General features: G+C 38.8%; 2 protein-coding genes across 3 annotated transcripts; both read left to right on the forward strand.

The window, feature by feature from the left end:
• The first annotated feature begins 8,975 nt into the window (after positions 1 to 8,975).
• LOC131323588 (receptor-like protein 7) lies at positions 8,976 to 11,990 on the forward strand. Its single transcript, XM_058355440.1, has one exon. It carries the CDS (start codon positions 8,976 to 8,978, stop codon positions 11,988 to 11,990), a length of 3,015 nt encoding a protein of 1,004 aa, XP_058211423.1.
• A 1,006-nt stretch (positions 11,991 to 12,996) lies between these two features.
• Positions 12,997 to 17,121, forward strand: LOC131322886 (uncharacterized). Of its 2 annotated transcripts, XM_058354444.1 has the most exons (6): positions 13,049 to 13,205; positions 13,334 to 13,404; positions 13,503 to 13,583; positions 13,685 to 13,728; positions 16,030 to 16,114; positions 16,833 to 16,954. In XM_058354444.1, exons 1-5 carry the CDS (start codon positions 13,166 to 13,168, stop codon positions 16,082 to 16,084), a joined length of 291 nt encoding a protein of 96 aa, XP_058210427.1. In that variant the 5' UTR covers positions 13,049 to 13,165; the 3' UTR covers positions 16,085 to 16,114; positions 16,833 to 16,954. The 2 variants fall into 2 exon arrangements, with proteins under 2 accessions (XP_058210426.1, XP_058210427.1); XM_058354443.1 differs by lacking the exon at positions 16,030 to 16,114 and having other exon boundaries at positions 12,997 to 13,205; positions 16,833 to 17,121.
• Positions 17,122 to 17,686: the final 565 nt, after the last annotated feature.

Raw genomic sequence — 17,686 nt, forward strand, 5'->3', positions numbered from 1 at the left:
ATCTATTGGCAATGGCGGCACTGTACTGTTTGTCCGTGTCCGTGTGTGTTATTAGCTTTCAAGAAGTAATTTTCATGTCATTTGTCATTTTTAATTTATCTTTCAAGTGATTCCTACTACATCTGATGGTTGTTTAGTTTTGTAGCTTAGTTTTTGTATTCCTCAGTGGAAAGAGAGCATTGTTGTGACCCTGGGAAGTGGAACTTATATATAAACCTGCTCTTGTAACTCCTACCTTTATAACTGTTGCAATGTGTTGTCCAATAAAGTTGTAGCATGTTTGTTGTCCCTTCCGAAAAAAATGTTGGTAAAATGATGGCCAATGACGTGTTTTGATAATTAATACCCGCTAAAGACATGCTAAGAACATTTTTTAATGCTGAAAATGTCCTTGGCGGGTATTAATTATCAAAACACGTCCTGGGCAGTCATTTTCCCAATTTTAATTCGATTGACGACTATTCCAATTCAATGGCTATGGTACCAACAAACCCATTTGATGTAAGGGCTTGTAGTTTTTGACTTGATCCCTACTCTGTTTTTGCTGACCACAATCCCATCCCACTTCTCAGTCATTTTCTCCAAACCCTGAAGAGTACTCCTCAACAACTCTCTTGCCAACTCGAAATCCCCGACAACCGACTCTGAAATCGAGCCCATCACGTGCTCCTACTTACAAATTCGGGGTTTTTTTTTGCTAACCTTCTCATAAAAATACATCATTTTTTTTTTTTAATCTCTCGCCTCTTCTATTTATTTATCCAAACACATGATGGGACTCTCATTTCTTTTCTTCTTTCATCATTCTCACCATCCAAAACGTCTTCGGAAGGGAGAAAATAAGAAAATCAACTCTTTTTTTTTTTTTTTGGAACAGCCTAAGAAAAATAACTGACAAATAAACTACAATCAACAAATCAAAAATAACTGATAAGGTTTAAAGTGGATTCAAATTTGAAAGTTGGAGGCGGAAATCATAAGGCAAGCACATGAAAAAAGTAGTCACAAAATTTTTTATCTCGCTCGCTCGGTCTGTTTATATAAGTAATCGATCTCAAACAAATTTTCGGTAAGAGAGTACAAACTACAAACTTCAATTTAAATAGTTTGGTTCGTTTATCAGGCCAACTTGGGCAATGAAAGATAAAGCGTCAAGGTTTGTCCTCAACCTTCCATTGCGATGAGGGGAAAAAGTTGAAGTGTTAAAAAGGCTATGCTAATTGCTGATAACGGAAAGGAAGGAAGGAAGAAAATGGGGGAAAGTTTTTAACACAATACTCTAGTAAATAGTAATGGTGATCCCAAGAAATAATAATTTCAACTTCCTATATTGGGTTTTGTTTATGGTTAACGGTTCTGAGGGAAAAGAGAGAGAGAGAGAGAGAGAGAGAGGTATTTATTGGTTAATGGAGCTAAACTCCTCAGTCGTCTCAATCGTGATGTCAGAAAAAATGTCCAACCCCGGAGAAAAGAATACGACGTGGTTGGAAACTGATAACTTATTTCGGTATTTTTTATTTTTTGGAACTTTTTGTTTAGCTTTTGTCATAATTTATGAGGTTAATTGTTCGTCTCGACGAGATAAATCAGAAAAGTATAAAAACATGGACCAATGTTAAAAGATTCAAATAGGACGGCATTTTAGACAAATAAAACAGCTGTTTGATACTTTTTTCGTGTGTATTAAACTTTATTTTTCCTTTCGATTAATTTTGTACTGTTTAGACGCCTCTAATCGAGACAGATGATTAATCTAAAAAATATCACTCAGATAGAAACTGACCCACATATGAATGTCATATCTGTTTGATTTAGTTGACGAAACCCTTTTTTTTTTTTTTTTAAATCGACAGGAGTAGCTGCTCTTGGGTTGGGGACTTAGGGTGCTCATGCCTTCAAACCCAAAAACCCCACTTGCCTGTGGGAGATGGAGATCTTTACCAAACTGAATATCATAGCAATAGTCATCAGAATTCAATTTCCAAAATCGATCCACCACGTTGCTCTGAATATACAAGGAAACTCTTGATCCTTCCAAATTCTTGATCTAAACACAACCTTAGTTGTGCGATCAGTTGGATGATCAGCAAGAACCAACGCTAACATCCCGCAACCTAGATGAATCACTGAAGACCAAACTATGCTTGAACTGCAGCACCAAAAAAATACATATGCTCCAAACTCTGTGTTTACATACACCACTAAATGATATGTTCCGAAACTGGCGGTTACTGATTACAGACTACAATGATGCAACTAGAGCGGTACAAACGCCTCCAATTACGTCCAAGATTACCAAATTTGGAGGACAGGATGCCGGAGGTCAAAGTGATGCACAATTTCCCGCCTAGATGCATACCGAGAACATTAGATCATTTCCTTTCGACGTTTGAATTTCTGAAGTCAGGGACCTTACCTCTAAACTACAATCAACAGATGAAAAATAACTGATGAGGTTTAAAGTGGATTCAAATTTCAAAGTTGGAGGAGGAAATCATAAGGCAAGCACATGAAAAAGTAGTCACAGAACAAAAGAAAAGTGAATCTAGTGGATGTTTCGAAGCAGCATTATATCGCTAAAATTGCCTTTTGATCAAATTGTATTTCACAGTCGCTTTGAGCACTTCAATGCAATCAATAGGTAATGAAACACGCGGCCCAGATTATTTTCCCACTCCTTGCAAGATATATATTTTCCCCCCCTTTTTGCAATCAATGCGTAATGAAACACGCGGCCTAGATTATGTTCACTTGTGGAACATGATTTCCATTATCTTCGAGCCCTGGTGTTCTGCACACTACCGCGACACGATATGCTTTTAATTTACTCCCACTAGTTCAATGGGTGGACTTGACTAGAAAGAGGGTAATGGAACAACTCCAAAGACTCCAGGGGAGGGGTCCATTGTTCTAAATATACGAGGAAATTCTTGATTCAATCGTGCCATCAGTACGATGACACAGAAAACCAACACTAATATCTTGCAACTCAGATAGATCATTGATATAATCAATTTCGCTGAAACACTCGCGCTTTTCCTTTCATCAGAATTGCACATGTGCAATTCGATTGCAATATGCTTTCAATTTACTCCCACTAGTTCAGGGGGTGGACTTGACTTAAATGAGGGTAATGGAACAACTCCAAAGACTCCAAGGGAGGGGTCCATTGTTCTAAATATACTATGAAATTCTCGATTCAATTGTGCCATCAGTACGACGACACAGAGAACCAACACTAATATCTTGCAACCCAGATAGATCATTGATATAATCAATTTCGCTGAAACACTCGCGCGTTTCCTTTCTTCCGAATTGCACATGTGCAATTCGCTTGCAACACCAAAAAATATGCTCCGAACTCCGTGTCACCATACGGCACTAGATGATATTCAGAAACTCACAGTTACAAATTACAGACTACAAAGATACAACTAAAGCGGTACAAACACCTCTAATTACATCCAAGATTACCATATTGGGGGGACAGGATGCCGGAGGTGAAAGCAATGTCGAATGCACTATTTCCCGCCTAGATGCATACCTTGAGAACATTGGACCAATGCTTATCAAATTAGATCATTTCCTTTTGACTTGTGAATTTCAAAAGCCAGGGACCTTAGCTCTAAAAGCAATTTACTCTAGCATTCGACTAGGATGAAACAAACTACGGTCCACAGATAAAAATATATATATCTTATTGATCAGGAAATTAAGAAAGTAATATTTCATTAGAAGTAACAGAATATTACATCAACAGATCAAAAATAACTGATAAGGTTTCCGTTTGTTTGGGCGTAAAATATTTTTCGGTAAAATGTTTTACCTATTTTCCGGTGTTTGGTTGTATAAAAAATGAGGAAAACTTTTTCTTTTAATTGGATGAAAAAGACTTTCCCTAAAATCTTCCATAAGTTATTTTCCGAAATGAACCTGCTACCTTCTACTGTGATTCTCACTGTTCAGTTTCCTCGATCGTCAGTTCTGACCCACGTTCAATTCCCTTATTCTCTTTTCTGAATTGAATTCCACCGTTTAAGCACCCCCAACACCCCCACACCACCCCCCCCCCCCCCCCCCCCCCCCCCCCCCCCCCACCCCCACACCCACACACACACACACACACTCTCTATACATACTATTTTGTCAATTTCTGAAAATAATTTTCATGTGCCAATCAAACACCGAAAAATAAATGTCCGAAGTTTGTTTTTTGAAAAACATTTTACATCAAAACAAACGGAGCCAACAAAGGCAAGCCAAGTAAAGTTGATTCAAATTTCAAGGCAAGCACATGAAAAAAGTAGTCACAAAATAAAAGAGGAGCGACTCTAGTGGATATATCGCCAAAATTTCTTTCTGAACAGATTAAAGCACTTAGCAAAATATTGTTTGCCTTTTTATAAATCTCCAAAACATTCATCACAGCTCCAGACCAGCACCTAACAAATGTAACCCCCAACAAAAAAAAAAAAAAAAAATTTGTAAAAAACAAAGGCCAACTGCCAAATTGTAGTTCATAATCGTTTTCAACATTTTAATGCAATCAACAGGTAATGAAACACGCGGCCTAGATTATTTTCCCACTCCAGCAGATTTTATTTTATTTATTTTTGCTCCATTCCCTCTTTAACTCTTTCCAAAGAACAATGAAAAAAAAAGAGTGCCTATTTACTTACACGCTTTCTGGTTTTTGAATCCCCAACGTGACAACGGATTCAAAAAAGGAAATAGAGAACTGCCTTTGTTCTAATTATTGGAAATGTTCTTTTGCATCGAAATGACAGATTGATCCAGTCCGGAGTTCAAAATGTCCAAAATGACAGATTGCATCGAAATGTTCTTTTGAATCACGACTTAGAACTTTGAAATATGAACCGGAACATCCAAGCAACAAGATGAACTCTGCCTGTTAAGCACTAGTATCAAATCATGGGGATATATATAGAAGGGCAAAGTACGGATTACCTTCCTGAGGTTTGTCCGTTTGGCAGATGACCTCCCTAGGGTTTAATAATGACCACATCGCCCACCTGTGGTTTCAGACTAAAGTGCTACCGTTACATTTTCCTTCCAAACTTACGGAAGGTGTAACACACACGCCTATTTTGAGAGTGAGAATGAAAAAAAAAAATTAAATAAAGGTATATTTTGGTGTAAGATGACTACATTACCCTACCCATCATCTTCCCCAGCAGTCCAACACTATCCAAACAAACAAAGTCCTCTCTCCCACACTGCTACCATGGTCGAGAAACCCAGAGTTCATCTCCTAAGTGCATAGGTTTCGGAGCATTCCATTCCGGATAATGCAGCTTCAAAATTAATTGCCATGTGTTACCTAATTTTCTGATTTCTATCCAATCGACGGGAAATCGACGGAGAAACTGTATTGTGGTTTGCTAGAATGTAGATGTGAAAAGTGGAATTTGGTTCCTTACCGTTTTCAGGACTTCTTTGGAAACAAACAATGAAGTGGATGGATTGTAGAAGAAAAATAATAAAATGGACTTTATTAATTTCCAAAGTAAAAGAACAATCGATCAAGATAATCAAGTGAACAATTACAAGTTATAACTACTCCTAGAAAAGAAAAAATAAAGGCCTGTTAGCGTTGTTTTTGTGTGTCCTTACGATGAGGCCAAAAAAGGCTATTTATAGAAAAACAAAGATGCGTAGGAAATAACTTCCCAACTTTTTCATTCTCCTTTGCTTCCACTTGTCCAAATAATTTCTCACTAACAACAAAGTGTGTAAGAACATGCCAAGTGTTCTTTTCAACCTCCAAGTGTGTAGGACAATGTCATGTGTCTTTTCAACTTCCAAGTAAATAGAGATACGTCAAATGTCCTGCACATGTTATTAAAATACAAATACCAATACTAATAAAAATAGGTTGCATTCTCATAATCGCTACCTTTCTGTCGATCATCAACGGGCAGTGAATATATGGTCCAAACAATGCCCCCCTTATTCATTTGGGTGAAGTGCTAACGTAACCCAAGTGAATAATTTAACTAGTTTTAAATCACCCCTCTGTCGATATTGACGGGTGATAACTTTTTACGGTGTAAACATTTATGCCTCCAAGTTCATTTGGCAAAACCAAATAAAACCGGTACCAGAAGCCGTGTCCGTTATCGACACAGGATTTCCCAATCAACGGGGGTCATGGATTTTCCAATCGACGGGATCATATCCTGGCATCCAAGGCCAAACAAATTGATTTCTTTTCCCGTCGATATCCAAACAAATTGGATAAACTTTGTCAGCCTTGGATATTTGGAAAATTCAGAGCAAAAGGCATCAACATATTGGTTACTTTACTGCCATTTGTTGAAGATTATGGCCACCAAAAGGACCAATGTACTGAGTTTGCCCCCATGCAAATTAGATGTCAAAAAGAGGACTATTTATCCTTCATAATTGGCCAAATATGTTCTCATTTCTTGTAAAATAGGCCAAAATTGGACAAAATATTCCAAAATCGACACGGATAATAATCTATTACTGCCAAACTAGTAAGAGCCCTCCTTCTAGAGCCAAAATTGTTATCTAATTTTTTGATTTCCATCCAATCGACGGGAAATCGACGGAGAAACTATATTGTGATTTGTTGGAATGTGGATGTGAAAAGTAGAGTTTGGTTCCTTGCCATTTTCAGGACTTCTTTGAAAACAAACAATGAAGTGGATGGATTGTGGAAGAAGAATAATAAAATTGACTTTATTAATCTCCAAAGTAGAAGAACAATCGATTAAGATAATCAAGTGAACAATTACAAGTTATAACTACTCCTAGAAAAGAAAAGATAAAGGTCTGTTGGCGTTGTTTTTGTGTGTCCTTACAATGAGGCCTAAAAAGGCTATTTATAGAAAAACAAAGATGCGTAGGAAATAACTTCTTAACTTCTTCATTCTCTTTTGCTTCCACTTGTCCAAATAACTTCCCACTAACAACAAGGTGTGTAAGAACATGCCAAGTGTTCTTTTCAACCTCTAAGTGTGTAGGACAATGCCATGTGTCTTTTCAACCTCCAAGTAAATAGAGACACACCAAGTGTCCTGCACATGTTATTAAAATACAAATATCAATACTAATAAAAATAGGTTGCATTCTCATAATCGCCATATTTCGGTCGATCATCGACGGACAGTGAATATATGGTCCAAACACCGTGATAACAACCTACTCGAAAGTAAATCAAATAGTAGCAAAAATCTCCGTTACATATGAGGTCTGTGACAGAGAATAGATAGAAGCAAGTTTCAAGAGCATGAATTAACTCAATCTCTAACGCTTAATAAATTTCATATACCAGCGTTTAGAGATCCCAAAAGAAGATCTGAAATTCGTAGCCCAAGCTGGTGATCTCCTCCAAAACAGAGTATGTCGACTCCTTTGTGCTTCTCCCTCCTCCCCGGCCCTCTCGGCCCCCTATTTGCAAGAATTGATCTGTTTCAGACCTTAATCGAACCATTTTCGAACCTATTTGAAGTCAAATCGACTTGTCGAGCCTCGCATATGTGAATCGAACTCCAAAAACCTTCGAATCGAAACCCTAACACTCAAAATCGCCTCGAACTCGCGAAGGTTTGATTCGAGTGGGTTGCGTTACTCTTTGATTATGCGGTTGCTGTTCGTCCTTCGGCAGAGCATATAGGGTATTTGCTAATAGCTTTTTGACATTTTTGTTACAAAATAAGTCACCGGAAATGAGCCTCACCGGAGATGGAGGTGGCACCGGGAGTGGGGAAGGGGAAAGGTAAGGGGTGTGTCGTGGGGGGTGGGGGGCTGTGTGCGTTGAGAGAGAGAGAGAGAGAGAGAGAGAGGGTGGGAGGGATGGATTAGGTGAGGAGATAGAGAGGAGGGAGAGATAGTGTTCGCCGGAAATGAGCCTCACCGGAAATGGGAGACTGTTGGGAGATGCTCATAAGCCTTTATTTAAGAAAGGGTAGTGTGGTCTTTTTACTTCTGTCGTTGACGGAGTTAGGAGTTGCACTTTACTCTAAAACCACAGGTGGGTGATGTGTTCATTAATGAAACCTAGTTGGCAGACCTCAGGAAGGTAATCCGTACTTTGCCATGTATAGATTTCAGCGTTAACAGGCTGCAAGGACCACTCCCACTTCCACCATCATCTATCCATTCTTACATCGTCAATGATAATTTACTAACCGGAGACATCCCACCATCATTCTGCCAAAACAGTGCTCTTTGCACTTGACTTGTCTGATAATCACTTAAGCAGTGCCATTCCTCAATGTTTGGCCACTATTAGTGATTCTCTACTGCTGCTCAATTTGAGTAACAACAATTTTCATGGTATTGTTCCCTAGATGTCTGTGATGGGGATCAAATTGATTGACTTGAGTCAAAATCAATTGCGTGGGGGGTACCACGTTCCTTGGCTAAGGGATACGCCGGAGCACGAGCTGCGGTGTCATCGGATTTGCAGATGGTCGGCCATGGCTACTGTTGCAAATTTGTTTGGTGATGAAGAAGAAGGGTAATGTTGTCTTCTTACATAGAAGTTCAACTTTATTAAATCTTTTTTTTCATTCATACTCTCGTCACAAGCATGTGTACTACACCTTTCGTTAATTCGGATGGAAAATGTAACGGTAGCATTTTAATCCCCAAATCATGAGGAGGTAAATTGGTCATTTTCAAATGTTAGGGAGATGAGGTGTCAAAGGCTCAAAACACAGAGAGGTAATCTATACTTTGTCAATTTCAAAAACTTAAGGACCATATAACACGGTAAACACGATTTCTTTTTTCTTTATTTTCCAGGTCTTCTACAACTAACGTGACTTGACCTAAAAAGGTATTGGAGCAACTCCAAAGAAACAGGGGGAGGGGTCCATTATTAGATGCCTTTTGAGCACTCGAAGTGTATAAAAGCACATTAAGGGCATTGGCTTTCTCATCCAAGATTTGTATCTCTAAGATAGCTACTTTTATAATACATGATGGATTCATCTTTGTATCTTCACATGTTCCTGATGATCTTCTGTTGCTTTAATATTAACGTTTTGACTAACTCTTACTCTTCTACGCAGCCACTATGCCATGAAGATGAGAGATCAGCCTTGCTGCAGTTCAAGCATAGCTTTGACGTCAAGAAGTTTGCTTCTGGCGACCCTTCTGCCTATCCAAAGGTTGAGTCATGGAAGCTCAATGCAAATGCTAGCGATTGCTGCTTGTGGGATGGCGTGGAGTGTGACCGTGACACCGGTCGTGTGATTGATCTCGACCTCAGTAGCAGCTTCCTCTATGGTTCTATCAACTCCAACAGCAGCCTCTTCAGCCTTGTTCACCTTAGGAGGTTGAACCTTGCTGACAATCACTTCAATTATTCTCAAATTCCGACCGGAATTGGAAATCTTTCGAGACTAAGGAGTCTCAAACTCAACAATTCTTTTTTTTCCGGTCAGATCCCTTCAGAGATTTCCTCTCTTTCACAATTGACTTTCCTTTGTCTATCTGGACACTTTGACCCACTTTCTACTGAATATCTTTTGAAACTTGAAAAACCCAATCTGAAAGACCTAGTTCAAAACCTAACCAACCTGAAAGTACTAAACCTCAATGTGGTGAACGTATCTTCTACGGTGCCAGGTGCTTTATCGAATATGACCTCTCTGACATATCTTAATCTTGCAAATTGTTTGCTTTACGGTGAATTCCCAATGGGCATTTTTCATCTACCAAACCTACGGCATCTAGACCTTATACTCAATGAAAACCTCATTGGTTATCTTCCTGAATTTCCCCGCGGTAGTCCGCTTGAGGTATTGATCATTTCATACACAAGTTTTTCGGGAGTGCTTCCAACTTCAATTAGGAATCCTCATTCCTTAACTGTGTTAAAATTACATTTCTGCAATTTGTATGGGACTCTTCCACCCTCGCTTGGCAATCTAGCCCAGCTCACGTCTCTGGGTCTTTTGGGAAACAATTTCTGGGGACAAATTCCTTCATCAATCGCAAACTTATCAAAACTAACTGAATTAGGACTCAGCACTAGTGCTTTTGATGCAGGAACGTCCCTATCTTTCCCCTTTGGAAAGCTATCGAAACTCACTACATTATACCTTATTGGTACAACAATAAATGGTGTATTACCACAGTCTCTTGCAAACTTGACCCAGCTATCCATCTTAGTTCTTAGCAACAATGAGTTACTTGGTGAAATCCCATCTTGGCTTCTGAACCTCACCCAATTAACCAATCTAGACTTTTCAGAAAATCAACTATCTAGCATGTTTCCTAGATCAATCTCTCTACTCAAGCATCTTCAAAGTCTTGATCTTTCTTCAAACAACTTGAGTGGTAAAGTTGAGCTAGATATCTTTCAAAATCTCCAAAACCTTGCTGTATTGCGATTGAACGAAAACAAATTGACGGTGCTCGCAACAAACAGTACCAATGTTACTCTACCCAAATTCATAAGTATAGGATTGGAGTCATGCAACTTGAAGAAGTTCCCAGATTTCTTGAGGTTCCAAGATGAATTACAATCGCTTAGTTTGGCTGATAACAGTATTCATGGCGAGATTCCAACTTGGTTGTGGAACACAAGTAAAGAAAGAATGAGTGAAATCGAGCTTTATGGAAACTTTCTTACAGGATTTGAGGAGCATCCAGATGCCATTCCATGGATATCACTACAACTCCTAGATTTCAGCTTTAATAGGCTGCGAGGACCAGTCCTACTTCCACCACCGTCTATCCTTGTTTATATGATCGCTGGGAATTTACTAACCGGAGAAATCCCACCATCATTCTGCCAAAATAGGTTTCTTTATGCGCTTGACTTGTCCGATAATTACTTAAGTGGGGCCATACCTGAATGCTTGACCAGTTCTAGCAATGATTCTCTGTTGTTGCTCAATTTGAGTGGCAATAATTTTCATGGTACTGTTCCTCCTATGTTCATGAGGGGGATCAAGATGATTGACTTGAGTCAAAATCAATTGCATGGGGAGGTACCACGTTCATTGGCTAATTGTACAATGCTTGAAATTCTTGTTCTAGGAGATAATCAGATCAAGGACACTTTTCCCTTTTGGTTGGCAACTCTCCCTGAGTTACAAGTTCTTATACTCCGATCTAACAAATTTCATGGTGTCATTGAGAATCCTAAAATCGGTTTAAAGTTTCCAAAGTTGCGGATCATTGACCTCTCTTACAATGATTTCTCTGGTTTATTGCCATCAAAATACTTTCAGAACTGGAAAGCAATGAAAGTGGTCACGAAAGGGCATTCAACATATATGCGTGCGTTGAAACCCGAATATATATATTTTGGAAACATTGGTTACAGTTGGTATTTTATTTATTCAATAACAGTATCTACCAAAGGGAGAATTCTGTTGTATTCGGGGATCCAAAGTGTATTTGTAGTTATGGATCTTTCAAGGAACAAATTCAGCGGCGAAATTCCAGAATCCCTTGGAAATCTCAATGGAGTTCAAGTGCTAAACATTTCCAAAAACTACCTGATTGGCGTCATCCCGTCATCCTTGACAAATCTGACAAACTTGGAATCGTTGGACCTATCTCAAAACCTCCTCTCAGGAGAGATCCCTCAACAGCTATCCAAACTAAATTTCCTCTCAGTCTTAAACGTTTCTCATAACCGTCTCACTGGCCCCATACCTCAAGGTAAACAATTCGATATATTTGATAATAGTTCATATGGTGGGAATATTGGATTGTGTGGTGTCCCCCTGATGAGGTTATGCAAGAATTCAGAAAAGTTACCCCCACCACCACCAGCACACAGCTCGCAAGGCAATGGTTTAGAGTTTTCGACAGGTATCTACTGGATGGTCATAATGATGGGATATGGGAGTGGACTGATAATTGGGTTGGTTATTGGGCAGATGCTGACCACAAGGTATCATGAATGGTTTGTTGCGATCTTCGAAAGGGCAAAGAAAACTCAAAGGAGGCCGAAAAGGAAGGCGCGAAGAAACTAAAACCTATTAGTAGTGGTTGTACTATACTGTTTGTCCATGTGTGTGCTCTTAGCTTTCAAGAAATATTTTTCATGTCGTTTGTCATTTTTAAGCTTTCTTTCAAGTGATTCCTACTACATGTACTGTTTGTTCATCTGATGGTTGTTTATTTAAGAACAACAGCTACTTTGTTGTGTAGTCTGTGTAAATTCCTCTTGCCATGTAATTTTGATGATGTATGTAATTACAATCAACAGATGAAATGATCCTGCTACCTTTCTGTTATAGTCCAACAATTCTTTTGTTAGAACATGTTATTTTTCGTATAAAAAAATCAGCTTAATCGGATATAAATAAGTGCTTGAATAATTCATTCACAATTTTGGACTACGAAATTTGAACTGAATATTAGATCTATTGATCAAGCACTTTTCGATATTCGATTGAGCTGATTTTATGTATAGCATATTAGAAAATTGCTCTCTACGTAGTAAATGTCTTCGATTACTTTTGTTCTCAGTTTTGAGCCTAATTTTTATAGATCAGCTTTTTGAGTTTATCTTGAATATTTATTTGGGTAAAAGTCATAATTTTTTACTTTTTCGATTCGTCTTGACTAAACGAATCAATAATCCTGAAAAATTAGGTGCAAAACTAACAAATGCGAAATTTTTTGAATAAAGACAAAATAAGAAAAAGCCCCAAAAATCTCAAAAATTCCTTAGCGGAATTAAGCGTAATGTCTATCGTCTAGAAAAAAAAAAAGACTTAGGAAATTGATTTTCACATCTCTTTTATCCGAGTTCATTTTATTTTTTATCTTCATTCACGTAGAATTAGGAACAACAACAGGTATCAAAGTTGGAACAATCAAGGAGGAACCGGTGTTCTGGTAGTGTAAAATTAATTACCTTCATACATTTTTCTCTTTACACATAAAAACGGTAGTCATATAATTTTAATCACTACAGAAATATACATTTTTCTCTTTGCACATAAAAACGGTAGTCATATAATTTTAATCACTACAGAAATATTTGGATAAAAGAGCAGTGTGAGAATCAATTCCCGAACATTGGTCGGAAATTGATAACCCAGGAGAATAGCATACGACGTGGTCGAGAACTGATAACTGCGTTGCTTGATTTGGGGCGTTCTCCATTCTTGGAATTGGGAAAGTGGTTACCTGGTGAAGAATGGATCCTCGTCTCTGGCACAAAGTCGCTGCTATTTCTGGTTTCCCCTCTCTCTCTCCCTCTCTCTCTCTCTCTAGATGCACACATAGAGACACAATTAGATGTACCCACATGTAAATTTTATGTATCTGTTTGGTTTAGCTGACAAAACCCTCTATATGTTTGCAGGAGTAGCTGCTCTTGGGTTGGGGACTTATGGTGCTCATGCCTTCAAACCCAAAAATCCCACTTACAAAGAGGTTTTCCTTTCTTTTGTGCCTCTTTTTCTTTTTAATTGGAATCTTTCATCTGCATGTTTGGTTTACAACCTTTTTGTTGCTACATCAATTTTTGAAAGGTTTGGCACACGGCATCTCTCTACCACTTGGTTCACACAGCTGCTTTGGTTGCTGCTCCTGTCACCCAACGCCCCAATATTGTGAGGCCCCCATTCTTCATTATTTTTTTCCCGTATATGAGTGCAAGCATACATATCATTGATGATAGATGAGTGTAATTTCTCATAGTATTTGGTTGCAGTTTGGAGGCCTTTTGACTACTGGAATTGTGGCATTCTCAGGGACGTAAGTGCCGCTATCTTTTCATTGTTATTCGTAATGGTATAAAGGGTTTCTTGCAATTGTACTAGTTCTCTAAATTGTTTTAATTGGTTCATTTGAAGTTCGTATAGGAGGAGTATACCTCATGCTAAGCTTTGCGAAGCACATAATTTCCTTTATAAAGTAGTACTTCCCCGCCCACAATTTTTAGTCCCTTTCGATACTTTTTGCTGTCCCCGGAAATATGGTCCCTTTTGATAAGTCATTGGGCAAAAAATAATGACACGATCTTTCCTATTGTAAGTCCTGGTATTATGTTATCCATGCTTGACTTAGAGAATAGGCAGGCCCTTTAGTTACCTCTGCCATTAAGTGAGAGGAGAGGTCGTAGCTAATGAGATCGATTATTTCACGACACTTTGAAGAATCATGACAGATTGATTCGGGAGGGGAAAGGCACAAGTGGGCATGATTAATCTCAAGAAGGAGGTAATGATGACTACATCCTAGTGCTTTCACCTTGTAGTCTGTCTTCCTGGTGCTTCCCAGTCACAACCTCCCTTAGCTCCCGAATAGCTTTATCGTTATTCCTTACAGTCCATCTCGAAGCTCAAATAAAACTCTTGTTCCAGGTTTTGGCCACTCAGCAATCAACATATACACATGCAGGATGAGCCCAATTTATTCATAAATCCGCCGTTCTTGGCAGCATTTGTTATGGATATGTTATACCCTCATCGCTGACTAGACTACCTTTTTCCCTTTTCTTTTTCAAATTAGAAAAGCAGCCCTGAAATCAGTGAAATGAAATGTAATGATGGTGTCTCCTTACTTTTGAGGGTAATAAGGAAAAATTAAAAAATACAAATCGCGACGATGATGCCCCTTAATAAGTTGAAATTCCCAAAAAAGGGCTAACAATTGGGGACTGAGGCCGTATATAATCATGGCGAGGACTCAGGAAACTGGTGACATTATTCGCCGACCCGACATGAAAGAACATTAGAGATTTTAAGTCTTACTTCCAAGAGCATGTCCCCTTTTACTAGTTTGGTAGTCCATAAAAGCATATGTTGATGATAAGAAAGTCTAGAGTTTGTCCCCTAGGAAACACAATATGGACTGCATTTTCCCAAGAAAGAGACTCTAGTACCTTTGACCTGTCGGAACGTTTCTACGACTTCCAGCGTTCAAAATTTTAACAGCTGTCCAATATTAAGACATTCCCTATTCCAATACAAAATTTTGCTTTCAGAGTTCTATCAACTTTGTCAGAGCATCTTCCGAGGTTTGTGCCAAAATGACAAAGCCAATACCAGACCTGACAGTATTAGCGAACCCGGACGTCCAGTCCGAACCGGTGAACCGGACGTCACACCATATCGGATAAGGTCATTACGAGCACATGGATTGTCAATGCCAGCTCACTCACGTGCAACCAACCGCCTGGCTCAATACATCATAGCGTACGTCAGCCAAGGCTGGGCACTTGCTAGCTTGGAGAGCAAGTCTTGGCGGTCTATATAAGTTATGGGGATAAACCATATAAGGTACACTCTAGATATCTCACAAACCCTAAGCACTGTACTTCCTCCTCCTCCAGAGATACTTTAGTACTATCGGAGTGCCTTTCTGGTCACCTCCGATCGGTTTGGCACTAACGCAGGTGCTGCATGTGCAGGACTAGGACATCGGAGCTAGACTTGCCAAGAGATCCCTCAAGAGTCTTAGCCAGGAGGAGACCAGATCTAAACGAGAACCCCTCATTCCTCACAAAATGTCAAATGGAAAAGCTCATTGCGCGTTCCATAATGAAAGAAATATGGAGAGAAATTATGTAGTGGATATAGCAAAGCCAAACATTGTGCCAGATTTGACAATGCCATTTTATATCGTTCTTTTGGCAGACCTTTGGGGTGGCATTCTGCAAAGGTCTTGCTATAATGTGGCTTTGACAGCCCTCATGGTATGCATGTCATTGGAGACACCCTAAGGACATTGGAACTTATTCATGCAAGCTTCATACTGATTTGTCATTCAAAACTTGTTAGAGAGTTACAGCACCATGATTGAGCCACCAAATCTAGAGGCCTCAATCCACTACATATTCATTTCATTTAGTTGGCTTATTTTGGAAAACTTATTTAGTTGTCCAAAATGTACTTCTCGGGTATTTTAATGAGAATTATAATACATCATAACTTGAGTGTCCTTTTGCTAACGGCTTTTTGAGCTGTAGAAATAATATTTGTTACAGAAGCCCATCGAGGCTCTATTGTATCCGAATTACCGAAAAAACTCGGTGTGTATCATTGCTCATTTCAGCTTTGAAGGTTCAGCTGTAAACAATATGGCAACAGCTACTAGAGGGCACAACTGAGTCCTGTGTATGTGCAAGTCATAGCATCAGGTTGGGAGGGATTTCAATATGGATCTCTTTAGTTGCTTTAGTGTTGAATCTTTCACATAGAGGCGTGCATTTAATCTTGAGTGGAGGATCCGAATGCCTTGGATTATCTGAGTGAAATGGTATTGTCATGTGGGTGTGTGTGCATGTCTAACTGTCAGACTTAAATCCCGATGTCAAGGACAAGATATTCATACTTGTGAGTGTAATTTTTCCTTATTTTTTAGGTTGAATGGTGTTTACAAGGTTCCATGTAGCTCATGCATAGCATGAGAGTTTATTGCATGAAGGCATAAAAGTAGAATTTGTAAATATGCTTTCATGGTGAATGTCCTACTAAAAAGTCTTACACAACCTATACAGTTGCCCGAGTATCTGGTCTCCGACACGGATATTTTGTGTATTCTCAAGAGTGCATGAAAGGTAAATATGCCAGGCAGAGAACGGATGCATAGCATCCACTTGTAAGGTCCTGTGAATTTTGAGTAATTTTTATTTTTATTTTATTTTATAGCTTTAGGTGTGGCAGAGCGAAAATGTTCTATCGCCACTCGGGCGAAATGATGTTTCTTGCAATTACAGTTTCCCGATTGAAGACGCCATTGCCATTCTCTGAATATCATTTTGTCAACTTAGTAGAAAATCTGCGTCCACCGATATGCGAATATCGAGTATATGTGATTAGACAACAAAGTTAACACCACTTATTGATATTTCGCAGGTGTTATGCTGTGGCATTGCTTGAGGACAGAAAGTACTCCACCTTAGCTCCGTTTGGTGGTTTTGCGTTTGTTGCTGCTTGGGCAAGCTTGCTTTTCTGAGATTTCAATCTGGAGAGTAGAATGAGTTCCATTTGAAAACTCCGGGAAGTGGAACTCATGTGTAACTCTGCCCTTTGTAATTCGTTCCTTTATAAAGACATACTCCTAACTATCGGGATTTCACCCAGGATATAAGTATTTGACTTTTAGAAAATTTATATTCTGATATTATAGGTAACATTTGACTAATTGGTGTTCATTTTGTGAGAAAAATCAATCGTAATTTGCAATAGACGAGTGTCTAGCGATTGGTTGGGATTTTCGTAGAGAGTCCTTGGTTTGGGTAATAGTACTAGCAACAAGCGAAAATGTTTACACAACTCAACTTAGTATGTGTGTTAGGTGTATAAATACATACAAACCATGAAAATATGCGTTGAAATACATTAATATTTTGACATACAGAAAGGGATTTAATATTCACATTTCTTTTGTATTTAGTGGAAAAATGCATAGACTTTCAACATTAAAAAACAAGAAAACAAAAAGGGAAGTATGAAAATCACTCCCCTATATGATTATTGATATTTGAATTTTTGTTTCTCGAGGTCAAACGATGTAACTGTGTCTTCAAGGACGGTGCCTTCAGGGACGGGTTACAACTAGTAAGGTTAAATTCCAAGTACATAGAGTACATGATAGAATGGCTGTAGAGGTTAAGAGAGAGAGAGAGAGAGAGAGCACGCAAATGGCTGGGTTCTTGTTTTCCTTTTACACACTGCGGGGTCAAAGCCCCTACTAATGTATACAATAT

The sequence above is a fragment of the Rhododendron vialii genome, chromosome 4a (genome assembly GCF_030253575.1).
Source record: "Rhododendron vialii isolate Sample 1 chromosome 4a, ASM3025357v1".
NCBI lineage: Eukaryota > Viridiplantae > Streptophyta > Magnoliopsida > Ericales > Ericaceae > Rhododendron > Rhododendron vialii.

Bases quoted from the DNA above. Each gene is read 5' to 3' on its own strand.
- LOC131323588 (XM_058355440.1), top strand. From the start codon at position 8,976: ATGGATTCATCTTTGTATCTTCACATGTTCCTGATGATCTTCTGTTGC.
- LOC131322886 (XM_058354443.1), top strand. From the start codon at position 13,166: ATGGATCCTCGTCTCTGGCACAAAGTCGCTGCTATTTCTG. The intron at 13,206-13,333 runs GTTTCCCCTCTC...ATATGTTTGCAG, and splicing joins CAAAGTCGCTGCTATTTCTG to GAGTAGCTGCTCTTGGGTTG. The intron at 13,405-13,502 runs GTTTTCCTTTCT...AATTTTTGAAAG, and splicing joins AAAATCCCACTTACAAAGAG to GTTTGGCACACGGCATCTCT.